Source organism: Dreissena polymorpha, chromosome 7 (genome assembly GCF_020536995.1).
Source record: "Dreissena polymorpha isolate Duluth1 chromosome 7, UMN_Dpol_1.0, whole genome shotgun sequence".
NCBI lineage: Eukaryota > Metazoa > Mollusca > Bivalvia > Myida > Dreissenidae > Dreissena > Dreissena polymorpha.
The window spans coordinates 18,095,635-18,117,030 of NC_068361.1; the positions used below are offsets into that span (position 1 = coordinate 18,095,635).

General features: G+C 34.0%; 1 protein-coding gene across 3 annotated transcripts; it reads left to right on the forward strand.

The window, feature by feature from the left end:
- Nucleotides 1-853: 853 nt before the first annotated feature.
- LOC127837789 (uncharacterized) lies at nucleotides 854-21,396 on the forward strand. Of its 3 annotated transcripts, none has more exons than XM_052365174.1 (4): nucleotides 854-1,222; nucleotides 2,841-3,853; nucleotides 4,467-5,341; nucleotides 19,590-21,396. In XM_052365174.1, the coding sequence occupies exons 1-3, from the start codon at nucleotides 888-890 to the stop codon at nucleotides 4,826-4,828; spliced, it is 1,710 nt and encodes a 569-aa protein (XP_052221134.1). In that variant the 5' UTR covers nucleotides 854-887; the 3' UTR covers nucleotides 4,829-5,341; nucleotides 19,590-21,396. The 3 variants fall into 3 exon arrangements, with proteins under 3 accessions (XP_052221134.1, XP_052221136.1, XP_052221135.1); XM_052365176.1 differs by lacking the exon at nucleotides 19,590-21,396 and adding an exon at nucleotides 18,886-19,427 and having other exon boundaries at nucleotides 4,467-4,636; XM_052365175.1 differs by lacking the exons at nucleotides 4,467-5,341; nucleotides 19,590-21,396 and adding an exon at nucleotides 18,716-19,425.

Here is a 21,396-nt window from a genome sequence, read left to right on the forward strand (position 1 = left end):
CCAAACATTGAATGATATGGCAACTTCCTGTTGAACGAATATTAAAATATATGTACATGTAGCATTATATTAGGCAGATATCAAAGCAATAGTCTAATACAAATTAATAATTGACGGAGGATGAAAGCGACACACACCTATACATATACCAATACAAAGTCCACATAGAATGTTTGCTTACAAGATATACTGTCTTAACCGTAAATTTAAATCACTAGTCGAAGTTCGCTTTATGAGCAGTTTGAACATGTCTTATTTTCGTACAGCTATATTCGATATATTTGGTATTCAACCTTGAATGAACCATACGTAAACCAAACTACAATAAATTTGGCCTAATAGTCCGACCTGCGAATCTGTAAAACATATAATTATCACTTAAAGGGGCATTTTCACGTTTTTGTAAATTGACGGAATAAAAATAAATTGTTTCAGAATCGCACATTTTTGCTGTAGTTATGATATTTGTAAGTAATACTGAACATTTACCATGCTCTAAAATATCCATTAAATGCAGCTTACCACGTTTTAAAAACCTGAAAATTATAAAGCGTTGCAACGCAAAACGATTGAAAGTATAAAATACCTCACTGATTGTTTGAGCACGAATGGCCAAGTGGTCTCAGCGATAGACTTTTACTCCAGGGTTCAGTGGTTCGTGTCGTGCCCAGTTTAGGATTATTTATTTATTTAATTTTATTATTGTTTTTTTTTACTGGAGCTTTTAGACCCAATCTTAACATTTATCAATATAAAGCATTTAATGGCAAACTTCAATACATGCCAAAATCTGTGAAAGGGCACCTTTAACAGTAACTTAGTAGGTAAACTCGGCACGCGGTTTAGACATATGGAAATCGAAAGTGGTTTTGTAAAGAAATCACAAAATGGCGTCTAACTTGAACAATTCGCAGCAAAAAGCATCAGACGTATTTTACGACGTTTGTTGTTCTGTTTGCGAAGAGGATGGGATACATAATGAAGGACTGTTTCATTGTAAAATATGTTTTAAAACATACTGCGACGAATGTGTGAAAATGCACAAAAAGCTACTTAAGGATCACGCGGTGTCAGCGAAATCTGACGGTGAAAGCTGGTATGTTGCGAACAAAGTGGACGATACTATAGAGTTATGTGAGGAGCACACGACTGAGAAACTAACGATGTTCTGTGAAGATCATGAACAGTTGCTATGTCATTTATGTCTCCTCCTAAAACACAGGTTAGTGAGTATTGATATAAATTTATGTTAAGGCCAAGTACAAATCATACCTGTTTCACGTGTGTGTGTGTGTGTGTGTGTGTGTGTGTGTGTATCTATATATTCTACCACCACCACCACCACCACCACCATTAATTGAATGTAAATCCAGCGTTATAAGTTGAACTTTAGTAAATATAATATTTAAATCACTTTTCTTCTTAATTTTAAAGTGTTTGTTAGCAAAAAATCAACAACACAAGTTTACCAATTTTAGTCAAAACAATGTTTTTCCCCAATAGTAAGGGACAGGGCCCCATTCCCAAAATAATGAAAAAAACGACTGTAATTTCAAAAATACTACTACTAATAATGATAATAATTGTTATATTAATAATAACAATAATTACTATAATTATATGCTATGATGATTATCATTTCTATTATTATGCCCCCCTTTGAAGAAGAGGGGGTATATTGCTTTGCACATGTCGGTCGGTCTGTCGGTAGGTCTGTCGGTCTGTCGGTCTGTCCACCAGGTGGTTTCCGGATGATAACTCAAGAACGCTTGGGCCTAGGATCATGAAACTTCATACATTGATACAGGTACATTGATCATTACTTGCAGATGACCCCTATTGATTTTGAGGTCACTATTATGATTATCATTTCTATTATTATGCCCCCCTTCGAAGAAGAGAAGGTATATTGATTTGCACATGTCGGTCGGTCTGTCGGTAGGTCTGTCGGTCCCTCCACCAGGTGGTTTCCGGATGATAACTCAAGAACGCTTGGGCCTAGGATCATGAAACTTCATACATTGATACAGGTACATTGATCATTACTTGCAGATGACCCCTATTGATTTTGAGTTCACTATTATGATTATCATTTCTATTATTATGCACCCCTTCGAAGAAGAGGGGGTATATTGATTTGCACATGTCGGTCGGTCGGTCTGTCGGTAGGTCTGTCGGTTTCTCCACCAGGTGGTTTCCGGATGATAACTCAAAAACGCTTGGGCCTGAATCATGAAACTTCATACATTGATACAGGTACATTGATCATTTCTTGCAGATGACCCATATTGATTTTGAGGTCACTAGGTCAAAGGTCAAGGTCACGGTGACCCGAAACAGTAAAATTGTTTCCGGATGATAACTCAAGAACACTTTTGCCTAGGATCATGACACTTCATAGGTACATTTATCATGACTCGCAGATGACCCCTATTGATTTTCAGGTCACTAGGTCAAAGGTCAAGGTCATAGTGACATAAAACGTATTCACTCAATGGCTGCCACTACAACGGACAACCCATATGGGGGGCATGCATGTTTTACAAACAGTCTTTGTTATTAGTAGTATTAGTATTATTATCATTATTATATCATCAATATCATTATTGTTGTTAGTATTTAAATATTTATTTTTATCATTATTGCTATTAAAAAACAACAACATCGTCTCCATCGCCTTTATCATCATGTATAACAATCATCACCACCAACATCTTCATCATCAACATTATCGCCATTAATTAACATCAACATTATCAGCATGACGTAAGACTCGACATAGAATAATCAGAATAATCTACACCCATACGTCTCTCGTTTAAAGCACATTTGCATTTTAGGCAATGCAGTAAGGTGTTTACATTGGCTGAACAGGCCAAATCAAACTCACAACGTATACCCCTTGTTCAAGTGACGAAAGGAATAGAAAAGTCGCAGAAGCGTTTAAAGGATATGGTGGACAGAGGAAAAGATAACATAAAATCACTTAAAGCTTCTTACGAACAAATTTGTGAAGAAATACTTGATGAACGTCGACAGATCAACGAGAATCTTGACCGACTTCAGCAAAACACCATAAGAGAATTGCAATCAATTCACGAGCGCTTAAATAATTCCATTGAAGATGACACCAAGCGATGCTTAGAATGTATTTCAAAGTTAAAGATATATGGCGCTAAGCTCAAAGACAATATTCTCCCTGAACGAACGTTTATTACGTTAAGAAAATGTATTGCTCAAACTGCTGCAGCAGATTCACTCCTAAAAAGCATGATCAAGAATGATGGAACTGATATAAAATTCCAGCCTAACCGTGAATTGATTCAATGTCATGCAGACTGCACTGATCTTGGGAAAATCATCATAGGCGATCCACAACATAACGTTGATCCAAACAAGATTTTCAGCATCGAGGACAAGTCAGAATATAATGTTCGAACAGCTACTGATAAATTATCATGTGCGATTACGGGTATATTTACGACTTCCAACGGGGATCTCGTTATTGCTGACTTTAACAATAAGTGTGTGAAACTCCTTAATCAGGCGTACAAGGTGATTGATCAAGTTCAGCTTCCTACTCATCCGTGGTCAATGTGTAGCATTTCCTCCTTCGAAATGGCGGTGACTGTTAGCGAATATAGAGCCGATGCTCTTAACGGGATTCATTTCTTACGGGTAGATGGCGGAAAGATTATACGCAAACAGGTTCTAAAAATGAATCATGTCTGTTATGGAATTGCGCATGTCGATGCAGAAGTGTTTGTGACTTCCGGTACTGCGTTGTACGAATACACAATGGACGGACGGTTAGTTAAGAAGTTATACGAAGATAGTACTGAACCATACCGAGGTGATATATGAGTACATTATTATTTTCCTTTTTTTCAGGGATGCTTTGCACTTTGTGTTTACATATGCATGAACTTGATAAAGATGAGATCTGAGCGTAGATTGTATCAATACGGCTGTTAATTTCATAGGTCAGGCACATGGTTAAGGGCCGACTTTAATGTTCTATAAGGGTTACAATGACGTTAATTGAAATCATGCACTCTAGTCCTGTTCCGAAACGTCATCTCCGATCAATTAAAATTGTTTGACAGGTATTTCAATTATCAAAGTATCTCAATCATGACATTAATGAGTTATGTACTAATAATGTTGTTTACAACAAAAGAAGCTCAACACACTAAGCATCACATGCGGTCCCAATTTTTCAAAATTTCTGATATTATTTAAGAATAACTGGCTTAAGTCTTTTAAAGTTGATTTAGTTTATTTTAATAAATATTTTCCTATTGTTTATTTCAGGTATTTTTCCATTTAAAGGTTATACATTTGAACGATCACTGTTTGCTAACTATTGATATGAGAATAAGTGAGCTTACGCAAATACTATTTAGAAAGAAATACTAATATTCAAGATTTCGTGCCAGATTGTGTAAGTTGTATTCCTCATTTAGTTTTAGGTGTTGGGGTGAGTCCTGATGGGAAGAGGATCTATGTGACGGACGGGAATGATGACAAGCTTCTCACACTGACAAGGGATGGAACAGTCACAGCTACGTTCCAGGATCCCGCATTCAAACATAGCAGGATTACAGCTAACATACATGTGGCAGCCACAGGGCAGGTTTTCGTCTTTGGTGACAACTCCATAAGTCAAGTGGATACAGTCGGCAAGACAATCCTCAATACCATCTCTGTTGACATTGCAAAACCTGCATCTGTCTACTTTAATGAAGAAACGGGAAAACTAATAGTTGGATTTTTGAGCCACGACAACATCAATGAGTTCAAAACAAAAACAGTTCCGACTTTTTAATTGACAAAGAAAGCAAATTAAGAAAGTAATTACAGCATTACGTAATTTATACTTTTATTTATTTATTAACCGAATTTCTATTTCAATAAATTAAGAAGCTTTTATAATTAAATTCAACTTTTTTATTATTTTCCTTTTTTATACAATTTTACATGAACGGAATTTACCTAGTGCATGTAATTTACTTTCGGTAAACGGTTGCGATTTTATTAATAGCATTGAATTTTGGTTTTGAAGTGCATGTTTGTTTTTGTATGTATTAAATTTTTTTAGACTTTTATTCATATTTAATGTCATATCGTCATTTAAAATGTGTCCTAGTTAAAGTCATGACACTCAGATTAGCTACAATTAGACCTGATCAAAACATGGAAATAATGTCATTCATTATAGTTAGCTCACCTGAGCATGAAGTGGTCAAGGCAAGCTATTGTAATCACCCTACGCCCGTTTTCTTTCAGCGTGTATTGTGCTTTGTATGTCATCAACTGTTAGCTCATTATCATTCTAGAGGTAACATGTTTTATCCGATCTTGATTAAACTTGGTCAGCATATTTATCTGGACAATAAATTAATCTGAGTCTAGTTAGCGTAAACATAGGTGACTATGTAAAATGTTTAAAAAAGACACAATTGTTACCATTTTAAGGCCTAATTTATTACTCATTCTTGATAAAACTTTGCCGGAATTGTAATCCTGACATTGTCTAGGCCAAGATTGAATCTTGGTCCCTTGCTTCCCAAACCTAGGTCACCAGGTCAAATCTTTGAAAAACCTTGTTACTAATCTTAAGGCCCAATATATGACTCAAACTTGATGAAACCAGGACAAAATATTTATATGACAATATAAAGGGCAGATTTAAATCTGGGTCAGGTGTGGTCAAAAACTAGATCACTTGGTCAAATCCTTGAACTCAGATGAGCGCACAAGGGCCATTATTAGAAAATCGCTATACTGCCTTCGCTGTGCAGACTTTGTTGACTTTATCGTGTATAAGATAATTGACTCCATAATATATTTCATCTGCAAAAACATTTGAAAATTGAAAAAAAAAGTTGTATTAGTAATGATTGTGAGTGAATATGTAAATAATATTGCTTTTTGCTAGTAGCTGTGAAATAAGGAGTAATTGCATACCAAATATTTAGAGTAATAAGATTATGAATGATTATGACGTGGTGATCATTCACAATTTTATTGTATCATATCCGGTTCTCGTCGTTATATCATATAAAGATAGTGTATTGTTGTTAGAATTTGTACTAATCACGAAGTCAATCAAAGCCTTAAGGGACTTCTATCTTTCAAATGTTGTAGTTTTTGTATTTCATAAATTAAAATCACCGTTTAGAGTCCCTCTTTTGTTTTTGTTCCGAATGGATAGACAATATGCTTAATGGGAATTGGAACATATTTAGAAGCTGAATGAACATTCTAACAAGGCACGCGACTTGTTTTCTATAGACAAAGAAGGAAATCAAGTGCGGGTTATTCTGCAATAACTTATGAGCGGAGCTTAATGTTTCGAAAATAGTTCCGAATAAATAAAGAAAACACTGCAGTAAAGTGCACGTGCTAAAACCCGCTCTGAAAGAAATATAATAAATGTAGCATATAAATGTAATGAAACAATACATGTATATTTGGTGATAAGTGGCATAACCACGTCTACAAAAAATGTTGTTTATTAGGAAACGTAATTCAGAAAACATTTATAGCATGTCAGCTTTTCAGTAGCTCAATAAACGTGACGTCATTTGCAATTTTTTACCATTGTTGTTTTCAATGAAAGTGACGTCATTTGCAAAATATTTATGAATGAAAATGACGTCATATGTTTGTACAATTCAATGACGTCACTTAATAGTGAACTTAGTACTAAGAAGGGTGGAGATTTGAAAAATATAGTTCACGTCCTAAAGCTTGAACCAAATCAATCAGAATCGTGTTAGAATCGAAATAATATTTTTCTATGATGGTTTGTTGGCGAATAACCCACAGTAAGTTGTATAGATGCGTGTTATCAAATCACTCGTGCTTCGCCCTCGTGATTTAATTCCTACGCATCTATACTCCTTACTGTGGGTTATTCGACAACAAACCATGATAGAAAAATATTATTTCGATTCTAACACGATTCTGATTGATTTGGTTCAAGCTTTAGGACGTGAACTATATTTTTCAAATCTCCACCCTTCTTAGTACTAAGTTCACTATTAAGTTTACTATCATTGTAAGCAGGGATTACATATAAAAAATCAATTTATAAATACCGAGTTGTTTATTTTTAGCGTCAATAATTGAATGCACGTTAATATTTCTGGTATATATTGATAAATTGATAATGTGAAACAATACTACCATTCTTGAAGGAATGTGAAAATTATGTCAAGAATAGTGTGATTTGCCTGCAGAATTTTGTCAATTTGTTCTTTGCAACTTTGCATCAAACCAAGTCTTGAGCTATCTACCTTGTTTCAAGATAAACATTTCAACGTGTCATTGCATATATTCTTTAAGTGTAATGTACATGAACACATTTCACTTGATTAACGCGTGAATTTGTATCTGGGTATAGATCAGTACATAGAGAATAACAGGTTACTGGCATGTAGTTGTGTAATCTATTAGGTATTAAGGTAAAAAAAAGTGAAAGGCGAGGCTTGCCGAGTGGTTGTTTTATAAGTGCCGAGCCTTTTTTTATGTTTATTATAAATTCAAGTAAAATTTTTTAAAGAAATCATGAAATATAATCAAGCTGAATTTAAAAAACAACAACAATTACATGAATATGTTTTTGGTTTATTTTATTATCTCAGTTATTCTTTTGTTTAAAATGATGTACATTTAGAGTTGCTGTGTGTATTAAAATATTATATGCGATTGTTTTATGTTAATTGTCGTTTAAATACTATGTTATAAGTTTGTGTTTCTTTTTTCTAATTTGCTAATGGAATTTTCTATTTGCTGATATATGGTCTAAATAATACCTGTTTGTATTCGTTCATTGAACTAATAATTCTTTTCTTCATGATCGTATTATTTTATGTATCCTTATACTCGCAAGCTATAGTTAGGCCTGTATACCTACCCCAAGTTATATTTTGGACTGTGTTTCCAATAAAGTAATTGCATGTATTATGATTACCAAGCATTTACTTTTAACTGTATATTTTTCTGGTCCGGATTTACGAATGTCGGTGTTGTTACGAAGCGTATACCGGCACATCACATATACATTAAACTGATTGATATACGTCAAAACTCACTCACAGTTCTGCCCATCATGCAGGCAAGCGATTTAAACAAATGGATTAAAAAGGTATTACTCATAGTTATAAGTAAATTTATTATTCTCAAAATACTATTAAATACTCATAATCATTATCATCCATATCATCATCATCCTTTCAACATCATTATTATTATCATACAAATAATCACCCAAAGACAAATAGGAGTGAGTGCTTGTATTTGATAGGACTTTCGAATAAAACAAAGAGAGAATATAAATTATAAATAATACAAAACATGAAATGAATACCTAAATATCTCTGTCTATTAAAGACTTAATCTGTATTCATCTGTGTGTATATTTTCAGCCTAATCATGTAATGACTTTTTCTCCTGCTGTTTGCGTGATGGTCCAGTCAGATATTGGCATGGTCGTATATTATAGCTGCGTTTTGAAATGTATATTAAAGTGTGAATTGATTTTGACATGAAATTAGACCAATAAAACAACCGATATTTTATTGTTTCTTTGAGTCTTTTGTTTAATGCCCTCGCTGACCCTGCTTCATACAATCCTACGTTGTTCACACAGCCTCGATATGTTATACAAACTATAATGGGAACTATGGCCCAAAGATGTCAAACATTGACTTCAGGTTGGGTCAGCGGATTAAAATAAAAAAAAATCTCAGTATTTTCGGGTTGGGTCGGTTCAAGGTTAAAGTAAGTAAATAACAAATAAACACCATTTAATAAAGCGTGTTCTTTAGCACTTCACACATTTGAGTTTTTGCCAAATCGGAAATATAGACCATGAAATTGATGCAGTCAGAAGTAGTACAATGCATTTAATAAACTCTTTAATATTGACTCGTGTAACTATTTTCTTTAGCTCACCGAACAAAAGGTGCTCATGTGGAACTTTTGGGATACCGTGATGTCCATCGTACTTTACTATTTGAGGTGCATGTGTACACTTTTTCTGTTAACGACTTCTCCCTTTGAACAGTTGTAAGATTAAACAATTACTTGACAGGTGTGATCCTCTGATGCACCTCTTTTTAATTTGTTAAAATTGTTCCAGTCCTTTTCATATGTAGGTCGCATGATCAAAAATATGTATTTAAAACATGAAAACTGTACAAATCTATAAAAACCAAAAGAGTGAGAGCTTCAATATTTAAAATCATACGATGATGCTCTACAACGTTTTTCAAGTTATACCCCTGCGGTAAAAATTGGCTGTGCACTGGGGTAACTTGTTTTCCAAATGAACACACAGTGGAAACTACAAAATTCTTCATCTCTAAAACCACAAGGATCAGGGCTAAAATTTAGTAGTCATCTATCAAGTCTCTTCAAATAATGCCCCTGGGGTAACGACTTGCCACACCCCAGTGGTCACATGATTGGTGTCGCACTAAAGTGCGGCGACTCGTAGGTAATACGTTTTTTTTTTCGCTAATGGGAGGAGAAGTTATTTTACGGATCATATGGATATATTTTTGTTGTCAGAATATCTTGCATAGTGGTGATGTTTGTGTGTAAATTAGTGGCCTAACACCCTAATTTCAGTTTAAAAAAACCTTGGCAGGGTTACGGAACTGTAGTTGTTTGTTGTTTTTAATCCAATTAAATAGGGTCGATTGGTGAATTGCAAAATGGTAAAATAACATTTATTTTAATTTCAAAACTGTTTTCCCTGAAACAGTTAAATATGATAAATACATAAACTATGTAACTGTCAACAGTTTTAAATTTTTTCATGCATTCATATGTATAATATCAAATTATTGGATGTCACTGGTATTTTAATTTTTACTAATAACTAATGTAGACTAATAAAAACAGAATTGCACTTTCCTTGCACATTATTAAAATATTAATTATATAATTAGCATATATAATCATAACTTATTGATATTTTAATAATTTAACTCAATATTAAAAATATTTAAAAGCCAAAAAATAAAAAATAAACTTTTTTATTTAATGAATTTGTGGCATTTAAGGAAAAAATTAACAACTTTACAAATTAAAATAATGTTTTAAATGCAAAAATATGAAATATATCAGTTTTACTGAACGCAATATCTATAAACCTAGTCATCATGCACCAAAACTAAGCATCTCAGTTTCACAAACACAACATCCCTACTCCTAGCATACACAAGCTGTCAATTAATCTCAAAATGAACATAGTTTTAGGAAATTTATCATTGATTTGAGTTCAACACTTAAAGACTTGATAATAGCCTTCATTCTGCTCATGAAGATTTATGAAAGATTCATTTGTATTAACAAATGAAAAAGATGTCGAAAGTTTAACATATATTTTGAATCCGCCACTGTTAATTACAACAGCTGCATCTATGACTACCATATATAAAACTATTAATTAAGTCAATTCAAATCAATTCATTAATAATAATTAATTAAGTGATAAACCAATTATAATTGTTTTTTGTATGATTATGTGCTAATCTCATCTAAGATGTCACCTAATCTCATCAATGCTAATTAAAGGACCTGTATATTGCACCATAAGTACCCGTTATACAATAGCTGTTATCTTCTAGAATGCACTTGCTAATCTAATCAACGCTTGCATCATAAGTGCCTGATATTTTGTATAATGGTAGGTGTGTGTTGTTACTTTATATTAGCGAAAACATTAAAATGCTGTCACATTTGCTTGGCTTCAGATTAAATTATTTTTTAAATTGTTAAATTGGGATGGTAAATATTAATAGTAAATATTAATATTCTGCATAACTATTAGTGTCAAACTTTTTATTGTATGATAATCTTGATGACAGACTGAGTATTGTTGAGAGGTAACACCTGAGTACTAAAATTCAATGTAAAATGTTCATACTAGCTGTATTGGGCCATTGTAATTTAAATGTAATATAACAATTTTATTAACTCAAAATAAAAATCCCAATAATTAATGATATTTATTTAGTCATAATAATTTGAATATAGTTATAATACTTCATTAAAAATCACAACTAATGTTTTTAGTATATATAGGTAAAATTGAATTTGTAGCAAAATGAATTCATTAATTCAATAATTGTTTACTTTGTAACATACTATTCCACTTAAAATGATCATCAAAGAACATCAACTGTGTGCTTTTACTCAATTCATTAATACAATAGTTATAATTATTTAATTTGTATCATAGTATTCAACTTAAAATTACCATCAAAGAACTTCAACGCTGTGCTTTTACTCAATTTTTCAATGATCTCGATAAAAGAAAGAAAAATTTCAGGCACTTATAAAAACAAGTATAATTAATTGGTAAAATTTGTTAGAGGCTTCCCTAAAAATAACCATCAAAAATCATTAATAAATATTTTAATCACTCAGGACACAACTTACATCATTTGTTTAATCATTAATTATTAAAACCCATTAAAATGCATTATTACAAATAACTACTTCAAATACACATTTTCATATTATGTAGACGTTTCACCCCCATAACGTCTAGGGAGGTGACGTCTGGGGAGGAAACGTCTTGGGGGGGGGGGGGGGGACGTCTGCCACCCATTTGGGGGTTATAACATAAAATCATAGCTAATGGTTATACCAGTATCTTTTTCTATTTTGATTAAAATAATCTGCCAATATATTAATATTTACAGTAGAAAAAATATCGTTCCATGTAACTTCATTGAGTGCCTTTTACACTGAAATTCCCGACGCCCTTTGATGCTTTGTATCAATAGTTGTCTTGTTTATAATTGCTTTAGATAATGAAATATTAAGTAAGAAGTTTTCTTTCATGCTGTAACAAGGCATGCTTAAACAATGATGTCACGCAGAAAGCTAAAAACGTGTCGGTAGGTTATGTATTTAAACCGGGCCCTCACTTTTAACATTTGTCTCAAAACTCCTCAGATGTCTACAAATGCACAAAAAAGGCTTCTGCTCAAAGTTAAATGGTGATATATATGATGTTGTTTAACACATGATTCAAAATGGCTGATGCAAGGTTGGTTTACATAATTGTATATTTCAGAGTCGCTGTTTGCAGTGCTTTACAAACTGCATCAAAAAGATTTGGATGCATTCCGTTATGAACTCGTGTGGGTTATCTCGTTCACATGAGATAGGTATATCGTTACCATGACCTACTTAGTACTTCACACAAGATTGGTTTGTCGTTTCCATTATTGACTTTGTTTTTCCCACAAGATTGTTAAACCCTTATACCATGAACTACGTAGTACTTTACATGAGATAGATAGGTTGTTAACATGACCTACGTAGTACTTCACATTTGATAGATAGGTCGATACCACGACGGTAAAGTGACGGTAAATAGAACAATTAGAATCTACGATTGTCATGTGGAATATTATATTACTGTATATAGAGAATAACGGGTAACTGCCCAATAGTGTTTGTATAAATCAGGCTTATAATAATTATTTCGTGCTGAGCCTGATAAGTTACAAAACTGTAACCTGTTATTTTGTTAACCATACCTCTCCGTTCCATTTTGAAAGGGATAATGAAAACACAAATCGCTACGACGCTGCATTTTTAACGGGAATGAATTTAATAGGGTGACTTTTATTTGTCGAATCAGTTTTGTGCGGGTTTCATTGCCTTTTGTGTCTAAAATATATTACATCTAGGTACCAAATTGTTTGTTTTGTTAAATCCCCCCCCGGGTGGAAAATGGTACCATGTGGAATTGAAATTAGAAGGCGCAAAGGTACCTTTTTGCGCCAATCGGGCGAAATCTGACCCTTGTTTACTAAAATGATGACTTTATAGTTCATTCAGAGTAATATGACCAACCTCCAAACATTGAATGATATGGCAACTTCCTGTTGAACGAATATAAAAATATATGTAGCATTATATTAGGCAGATATCAAAGCAATAGTCTAATATAAATTACTACTTGACGGAGGATGAAAGCGACACACACCTATAAATATACCAATACAAAGTCCACATAGAATGTTTGCTTACAATATATACTGTCTTAACTGTAATTTTAACTCACTAGTCGAAGTTCGCTTTATGAGCAGTTTGAACATGTCTTATAGTCGTACAGATATATAGGATATATTTGGTATTCAACCTTGAATGAACCATACGTAAACCAAACTACAATAAATTTGGCCTAATAGTCCGACCTACGAATCTGATAAACATATAATTATCACTTAAAGGGGCATTTTTACGTTTTTGTAAATTGAAGAAATAAAAATAAATTGTTTAAGAATCGCACATTTTTGCTGTAGTTATGATAATTGTAAGTAATACTGATCATTTACCATGCTCTAAAATATCCATTATTTGCATCTTTCCACGATTTAAAAACCTGAAAATTATAAAGCGTTGCAACGCAAAACGATTGAAAGTATAAAATACCTCACTGATTGTTTGAGCACGAATGGCCAATTGGTCTCAGCGATAGACTTTTAATCCAGGGTTCAGTGATTCGTGTCGTGCCCAGTTTAGGGTTACTTTTATTTATTTCTTTAATTTTATTATTGTTTTTTACTGGAGCTTTTAGACCCAATGTTAACATTTATCAATATAAAGCATTTAATGGCAAACTTCAATACATGCCGAAATCTGTGAAAAGGCACCTTTAATAGTTACTTAGTAGGTAAACACGGCACGCCTTTAAGACGTATGGAAATCGAAAGTGGTTTTGTAAAGAAATCATAAAATGGCGTCTAACTTAAACACTTCGCAGCAAAAGGGATCAGACGTATTTTACGACATTTTTTGTTCTGTTTGCGAAGAGGATGGCATGCATAACGAAGGACTGTTTCATTGTAAAATATGTTTTAAAACATACTGCGACGAATGTGTAAAAATGCACAAAAAGCTACATAAGGATCACGCGGTGTCAGCGAAATCTGACGGTGAAAGCTGGTATGTTGCGAACAAAGTGGACGATACTATAGAGTTATGTGAGGAGCACACGACTGAGAAACTAACGATGTTCTGTGAAGATCATGAACAGTTGCTATGTCATTTATGTCTGCTCCTAAAACACAGGTCAGTGAGTAGATATAAATTTATGTTAAGGCCAAGTACAAATCATACCTGTTTCATGTGTGTGTGTGTGTATATATATACTACTACTACTACAACAACAACAACTACTACTACTACTACTACTACTACTACTACTACTACTACTACTACTACTACTACTACTACTACTACTACTACTACTACTACTACGACCACCACCACCACCACAACCTCGACCACCACCACCACCACCACTACTACTACTACTGTCCAAAAAGGGTCCTAAAAATCTACTACTACTACTACTACTGTCCAAAAAGGGTCCTAAAAATCCCTATGAAGGTTTCCACTACTACTACTACTACTACTACTACTACTACTACTACTACTACTACTACTACTACTACTACTACTACTACTACTACTACTACTACTCCTACTTCTACTACTACTACTAAACTACTACTACTACTACTACTACTACTACTACTACTTCTACTACTAAACTACTACTACTTCTACTACTTCTACTAGTACTGTTCAAAAAGGGTCCTAAAATCCCTATGAAGGTTTTCACTACTACTACTACTTCTACTACTACTACTACTACTACTACTACTACTACTACTACTACGACTACTACTACTACTACTACTACTACTACTACTACAATTACTACTACTATTATTACTACTACTACTAATACTAATATTACTACTACTACTACTACTACTACTTCTACTACTACTACTACTACTACTACTACTACTACTACTACTACTACTACTACTACTACTACTACTAAACTACTACTACTACTACTACTAAACTACTACTACTACTACTACTACTACTACTACTATACTACTACTACTACTACTACTACTACTACTACTACTACTACTACTACTACTACTACTACTACTACTACTACTACTACTACTACTAAACTACTACTACTACTACTACTACTACTACTACTACTACTACTACTACTACTACTACTACTACTATCCAAAAAGGGTCCTAAAATCCCTATGAAGGTTTCCACACAAAAACACATTTTAATAAATATGTGTCAATATTTAATTTAATGTAAATCCAGCGTTATAAGTTGAACCTTAGTAAATATAATATTTAAATCACTTTTCTTCTTAATTTTAAAGTGTTTGTTAGCAAAAAATCAACAACAATAGTTTACCAATTTTAGTCAAAACGATGCTTTTCCCCAATAATAAGCGGCACGGCCCCATTCCCAAAATAATGAAAAAAACGACTGTAATAACAAAAATACTACTACTAATAATGATAATGATTGTAATATTAATAATAACAATAATTACTATAATTATATGCTATTATAATTATTATTTCTATTATTATGCCCCCCTTCGAAGAAGAGGGGGTATATTGCTTTGCACATGTCGGTCGGTCTGTCGGTAGGTCTGTCGGTCTGTCGGTCCCTCCACCAGGTGGTTTCCGGATGATAATTCAAGAACGCTTGGGTCTAGGATCATGAAACTTCATAGGTACATTGATCATGACTTGCAGATGACCCCTATCGATTTAGAGGTCACTAGGTCAAAGGTCTAGGTCACAGTGACCCGAAATAGTAAAATGGTTTCTGGATGATAACTCAAGAATGCATACGCCTAGGATCATGAAACTCCATGGGTAGATTGATCATGACTCGCAGAGGACCCCTGTTGATTTTGAGATCACTAGGTCAAAGGTCAAGGTTACGGTGACCCAAAATAGTTAAATGGCTTCCGGATGATAACTCAAAAACGCATACGCCTAGGATCATGAAACTTCATTGTTAGATACATCATGACTCGCAAATGACTCCTATTGAGTTTGAGGTCACTAGGTCAAAGGTCAAGGTCACGGTGACCCGAAATAGTAAAATGGTTTTCGGATGATAACTCAAGAACGCATACGCCTAGGATCATGACACTTCATAGGTAGATTGAATATGACTCGCAGATGACCCCTATTGATGTTGAGGTCACAATGGTCAAAGGTCAAGGTCATGGTGACCCGAAATAGTAAAATGATTTTTAGATGATAACTCAAGAAAGCATACTCCTAGGATTATGAAACTTCATATGTAGATTGATCATGATTCGCAGATGACCTCTATTGAATTTAAGGTCACTAGGTCAAAGGTCAAGGTCACGGTGAACCGAAATAGTAAAATGGTTTTCGGATGATAACTCAAGAACGCATATGCCAAGGATCATGAAACTTCATGGGTAGATTGATCATGACTCGCAGATGACCCCTATCGATTTTGAGGTCACTAGGTCAAAGGTCAAGGTCACGGTGACCCGAAATGGTAAAATAGTTTTTGGATGATAACTCAAGAACGCAAATGCCTAGGATCATGAAACTTCATGGGTAGATTGATCATGATTCGCAGATGACGCGTATTGATTTTGAGGTCACTAGGTCAAAGGTCAAGGACAAGGTGACCGAAACAGTAAAATTATTTCCGGATGATAACTCAAGAAAACTTTTGCCTAGGATCATGACACTTCATAGGTACATTGATCATGACTCGCAGATGACCCCTATTGATTTTCAGGTCACTAGGTCAAAGGTCACAATGACATAAAACGTATTCACACAATGGCTGCCACTACAACGGACAGCCCATATGGGAGCATGCATGTTTTACAAACAGTCTTTGTTATTAGTAGTATTAGTATTATTATTATTATTATATCATCAATATTATTATTGTTGTTAGTATTTAAATATTTATGTTCATCATTATTGCTAATAAAAAAACAACAACATCGTCTCCATCGCCTTTTTCATCATGTTCAACAATCATCACCACCAACATCTTCATCATCACCAGTTTCGCCATTAATTAACATCAACATTAGCAGCATGACGTAAGACTCGACATAGAATAATCAGAATAATATACATCCATATGTTCCGTTTAACGAACATTTGCATTTCAGGCAATGCAGTAAGGTGTTTACATTGGCTGAACAGGCCAAATCAAACTCACAACGTATACCCCTTGTTCAAGTGACGAAAGGAATAGAAAAGTCGCAGAAGCGTTTAAAGGATATGGTGGACAGAGGAAAAGATAACATAAAATCACTTAAAGCTTCTTACGAACAAATTTGTGAAGAAATACTTGATGAACGTCGACAGATCAACGAGAATCTTGACCGACTTCAGCAAAACACCATAAGAGAATTGCAATCAATTCACGAGCGCTTAAATAATTCCATTGAAGATGACACCAAGCGATGCTTAGAATGTATTTCAAGATTAAAGATATACGGCGCTAAGCTCAAAGACAATATTCTACCTGAACGAACGTTTATTACGTTAAGAAAATGTATTGATCAAACTGCTGCAGCAGATTTACTCCTAAAAAGCATGATCAAGAATGATAGAACTGATATTAAATTCCAGCCTAACCGTGAATTGATTCAATGTCATGCAGACTGCACTGATCTTGGGAAAATCATCATAGGCGATCCACAACATAACGTTGATCCAAACAAGATTGTCAGCATCGAGGACAAGTCAGAATATAATGTTCAAACAGCCACTGATAAATTATCATGTGCGATTACGGGTATATGTACGACTTCCAACGGGGATCTCGTCATTGCTGACCTTAACAATGATTGTGTGAAACTCCTTAATCAGGCGTACAAGGTGATTGATCAAGTTCAGTTTCCTACTTATCCGAGGTCCATGTGTAGCATTTCCTCCTTCGAAATGGCGGTGACTGTTAGTAAATGGAAAGCCGATGCTCGTAACGGGATTCATTTCTTACGGGTAGATGACGGAAAGATTATACGCAAACGGGTTCTAAAAATGAATCATGTCTGTTATGGAATTGCGCATGTCGATGCAGAAGTGTTTGTGACTTCCGGTACTGCGTTGTACGAATACACAATGGACGGACGGTTAGTTAAGAAGTTATACGAAGATAGTACTGGACGAGACCGAGGTGATATATGAGTACATTATTATTGTCCTTGTTTCAGGAATGCTTTGCACTTTGTGTTTACATATGCATGCACTTGATAAGGATGAGATCTGAGCGTAGATTGTATCAATACGGCTGTTAATTACATAGGTCAGGCACATGGTTAAGGACCGACTTTCATGTCCTATAAGGGTTACAATGATATTAATTGAAATCATGCACTCTAGTCCTGTTCCAAAACGTCATCTCCGATCAATTAAAATTGTTTGACAGGTATTTCAATTATCAAAGTATCTCAATCATGACATTAATGAGTTATGTACTAATAATGTTGTTTACAACAAAAGAAGCTTAACACACTACGCATCACATGCGGTCCCAATTTTCAAAATTTCTTATATTTTTTAAGAATAACTGGCTTAAGTCTTTAATGTTATAAAGTCGTAATACTCTTTTAAAGTAGATTTAGTTGTTTAAATAAATATTTTTCTATTTTTTACTTCAGGTATTTTTCCATTTAAAGGTTATACATTTGAACGATCACTGTTTGCTTACTATTGATATGAGAATAAGTGAGCTTACGCTAATACTATTGAGAAAGAAATACTAATATTCAAGATTTTGTGCCAGATTGTGTAAGTTGTATACCTCATTTAGTTGTAGGTGTTGGGGTGAGTCCTGATGGGAAGATGATCTATGTGACGGACTTAATTAATGGCATGCTTCGCACTCTGACCAGGGATGGAACAGTCACAGCTACGTTCCAGGATCCCGCATTCAAACATAGCAGGATTACAGCTAACATACATGTGGCAGCCACAGGGCAGGTTTTCGTCTTTGGTGACAACTCCATAAGTCAAGTGGATACAGTCGGCAAGACAATCCTCAATACCATCTCTGTTGACATTGCAAGACCTGCATCTTTCTGCTTTAATGAAGAAATGAGAAAACTAATAGTTGGATTTTGGAGACACGACAACATCAATGAGTTCAAAACAAAAACAGTTCCGACTTTTTAATTGACAAACAAGCAAATAAAGAAAGTAATTACAGCATTACGTAATTTATACTATTATTCATTTATTAACCGAATTTCTATTTCAATAAATTAAGAAGCTTTTATAATTAAATTCAACTTTTTTATTATTTTCATTTTTTATACAATTTTACATGAACGGAATTTACCTAGTGCATGTAATTTACTTTCGGTAAACGGTTGCGATTTTATTAATATCATTGAATTTTGGTTTTGAAGTGCATGTTTGTTTTTGTATGTATTTAAGTTTTTTAGACTTTTATTTAGATTTAATTTCATATCGTCATTTAAAATGTGTCCTAGTTATAGTCATGACAGTCAGATTAGCTACAATAAGACCTGATCAAAACATGGAAATAATGTCATTCATTATAGTTAGCTCACCTGAGCATGAAGTGGTCAAGGCAAGCTATCGTAATCACCCTACGCCCGTTTTCTTTCAGCGTGTATTGTGCTTTGTGTGCCATCAACTGTTAGCTCATTAACATTCTAGAGGTAACATGTTTTATTCGATCTTGATTAAACTTTGTCAGTATATTTATCTGGAAAATGCATTAATATGAGTCACGTTAGCGTAAAAGTAGGTGACCACGTAAAATGTTTAAAAAAGACACAATTGTTACCACTTTAAGGCCTTATTTATTACTAATTCATGATAAAACTTTGCCGGAATTGTAATCCTGACATTGTCTAGGCCAAGATTGAATCTGGGTACCTTGCTTCCCAAACCTAGGTCACCAGGTCAAATCTTTGAAAAACCTTGTATCTGATCTAAAGGCCCAATATATGACTCAAACTTGATGAAACCAGGACAAAATGTTTATGACAATATAAAGGGCAGATTTGAATCTGGGTCAGGTGTGGTCAAAAACTAGATCACTTGGTCATATCCTTGAACTCAGATGAGCGCACAAGGGCCATTATTAGAAAATCGCTACACTGCCGTCGCTGTGTAGACTTTGTTGACTATTTCGTGTATAAGATATTTGACTCCATAATATATTTCATCTGCAAAAACATTTGAAAATTGAAAAAAAGGTTTTGTTAGTAATGATTGTGAGTGAATATGTAAATAATATTGCTTTTTGCTAGTAGCTTTGAAATAAAGAGCAATTGCATACGAAATATTTAGAGTAATAAGATTATGAATGATTATGACGTGATAATCATTCACAATTGTATTGTTTTATATCCGGTTTTCGTCGTTATATCATATAAAGATAGTGTATTGTTGTTAGAATTTGTACTAATCACGAAGTCAAAGCCTTAAGGAACTTCTATCTATAAAATTTTGTAGTTTTTGTATTTCATAAATTAAAATCACCGTTTAGAGTCCCTCTTTTGTTTTTGTTCCGAATGGATAGACAGTATGCTTAATGAGAATTGGAACATATTTAAAAAGATGAATGAATAACATCATCCTACCCATTGTTGGTCAGTCATTGTAAGCAGGGAAATTGTTCAGTTGGTGAATGTTTATAGGTTAGCCTATAACGCTTCCAAATCAGGCATTGGTACCACTCCAAGCGCCTTAGAAAAATATAATTATATGAGCCGCGCTCTGTGAAAAGGGGGTTTAACGCATTTGCGTTAAGTGACACTTTCCGCCTTACCTTGTTTTTTCCTAAGAAAAGACTTTCTTTACACAAACAATATCATAAGGGCGGAAAGTATCGTCACTGATTAGCGTGTGCCGACTGCACATCTTTAATCTGGGACGATACTTTACAATATCAGAAATTGTTCAGTTGGTGAAGACTTTCTTTACACAAACAATATCATAAGGGTGGAAAGTGTCGTCACTGATTAGCGTGTGCCGACTGCACAGGTTTAATCTGGGACGATACTTTACACACATGAATTCAACGCTCTTTTTACAGGGCACGGCTCATTTGTTCTGTTGCGTCTATTCTGACAAACATTGTTTGTTATGATTTTAGAAGCATGAATGTTTTTGGTTTATTTTATTATCTCACTTATTCTTTTGTTAAAATGATGTACATTTAGAGTTGCTGTGTGTATAAAAAATATTATATGCGATTGTTTTATGCTAATTGTCGTTTAAAAACTATGTTTTAAGTTTGTGTTTCTTTTTTTCTAATTTGCTACTGGAATTTTCAATTTGCGTATATATGGTCCAAATAATACATGTTTGTATTCGTTCATTGAACTAATAATTCTTTTCTGCATGATCGTATTATTTTATGTATCCTTATACTCGCAAGCTTTAGTTTGGCCTGTGTACCTTCCCCAAGTTATATTTTGGACTGTGTTTCCAATAAAGTAATTACATGTATTATGA

What these genes read in the sequence shown, in the direction of transcription:
- LOC127837789 (XM_052365174.1), top strand. Translation starts at nt 888, where the DNA reads ATGGCGTCTAACTTGAACAATTCGCAGCAAAAAGCATCAGACGTATTT. An exon ending in TGTCTCCTCCTAAAACACAG is followed by an intron (nt 1,223 to 2,840) that starts GTTAGTGAGTAT and finishes TTTGCATTTTAG; the next exon opens with GCAATGCAGTAAGGTGTTTA. An exon ending in TAGTACTGAACCATACCGAG is followed by an intron (nt 3,854 to 4,466) that starts GTGATATATGAG and finishes TTCCTCATTTAG; the next exon opens with TTTTAGGTGTTGGGGTGAGT.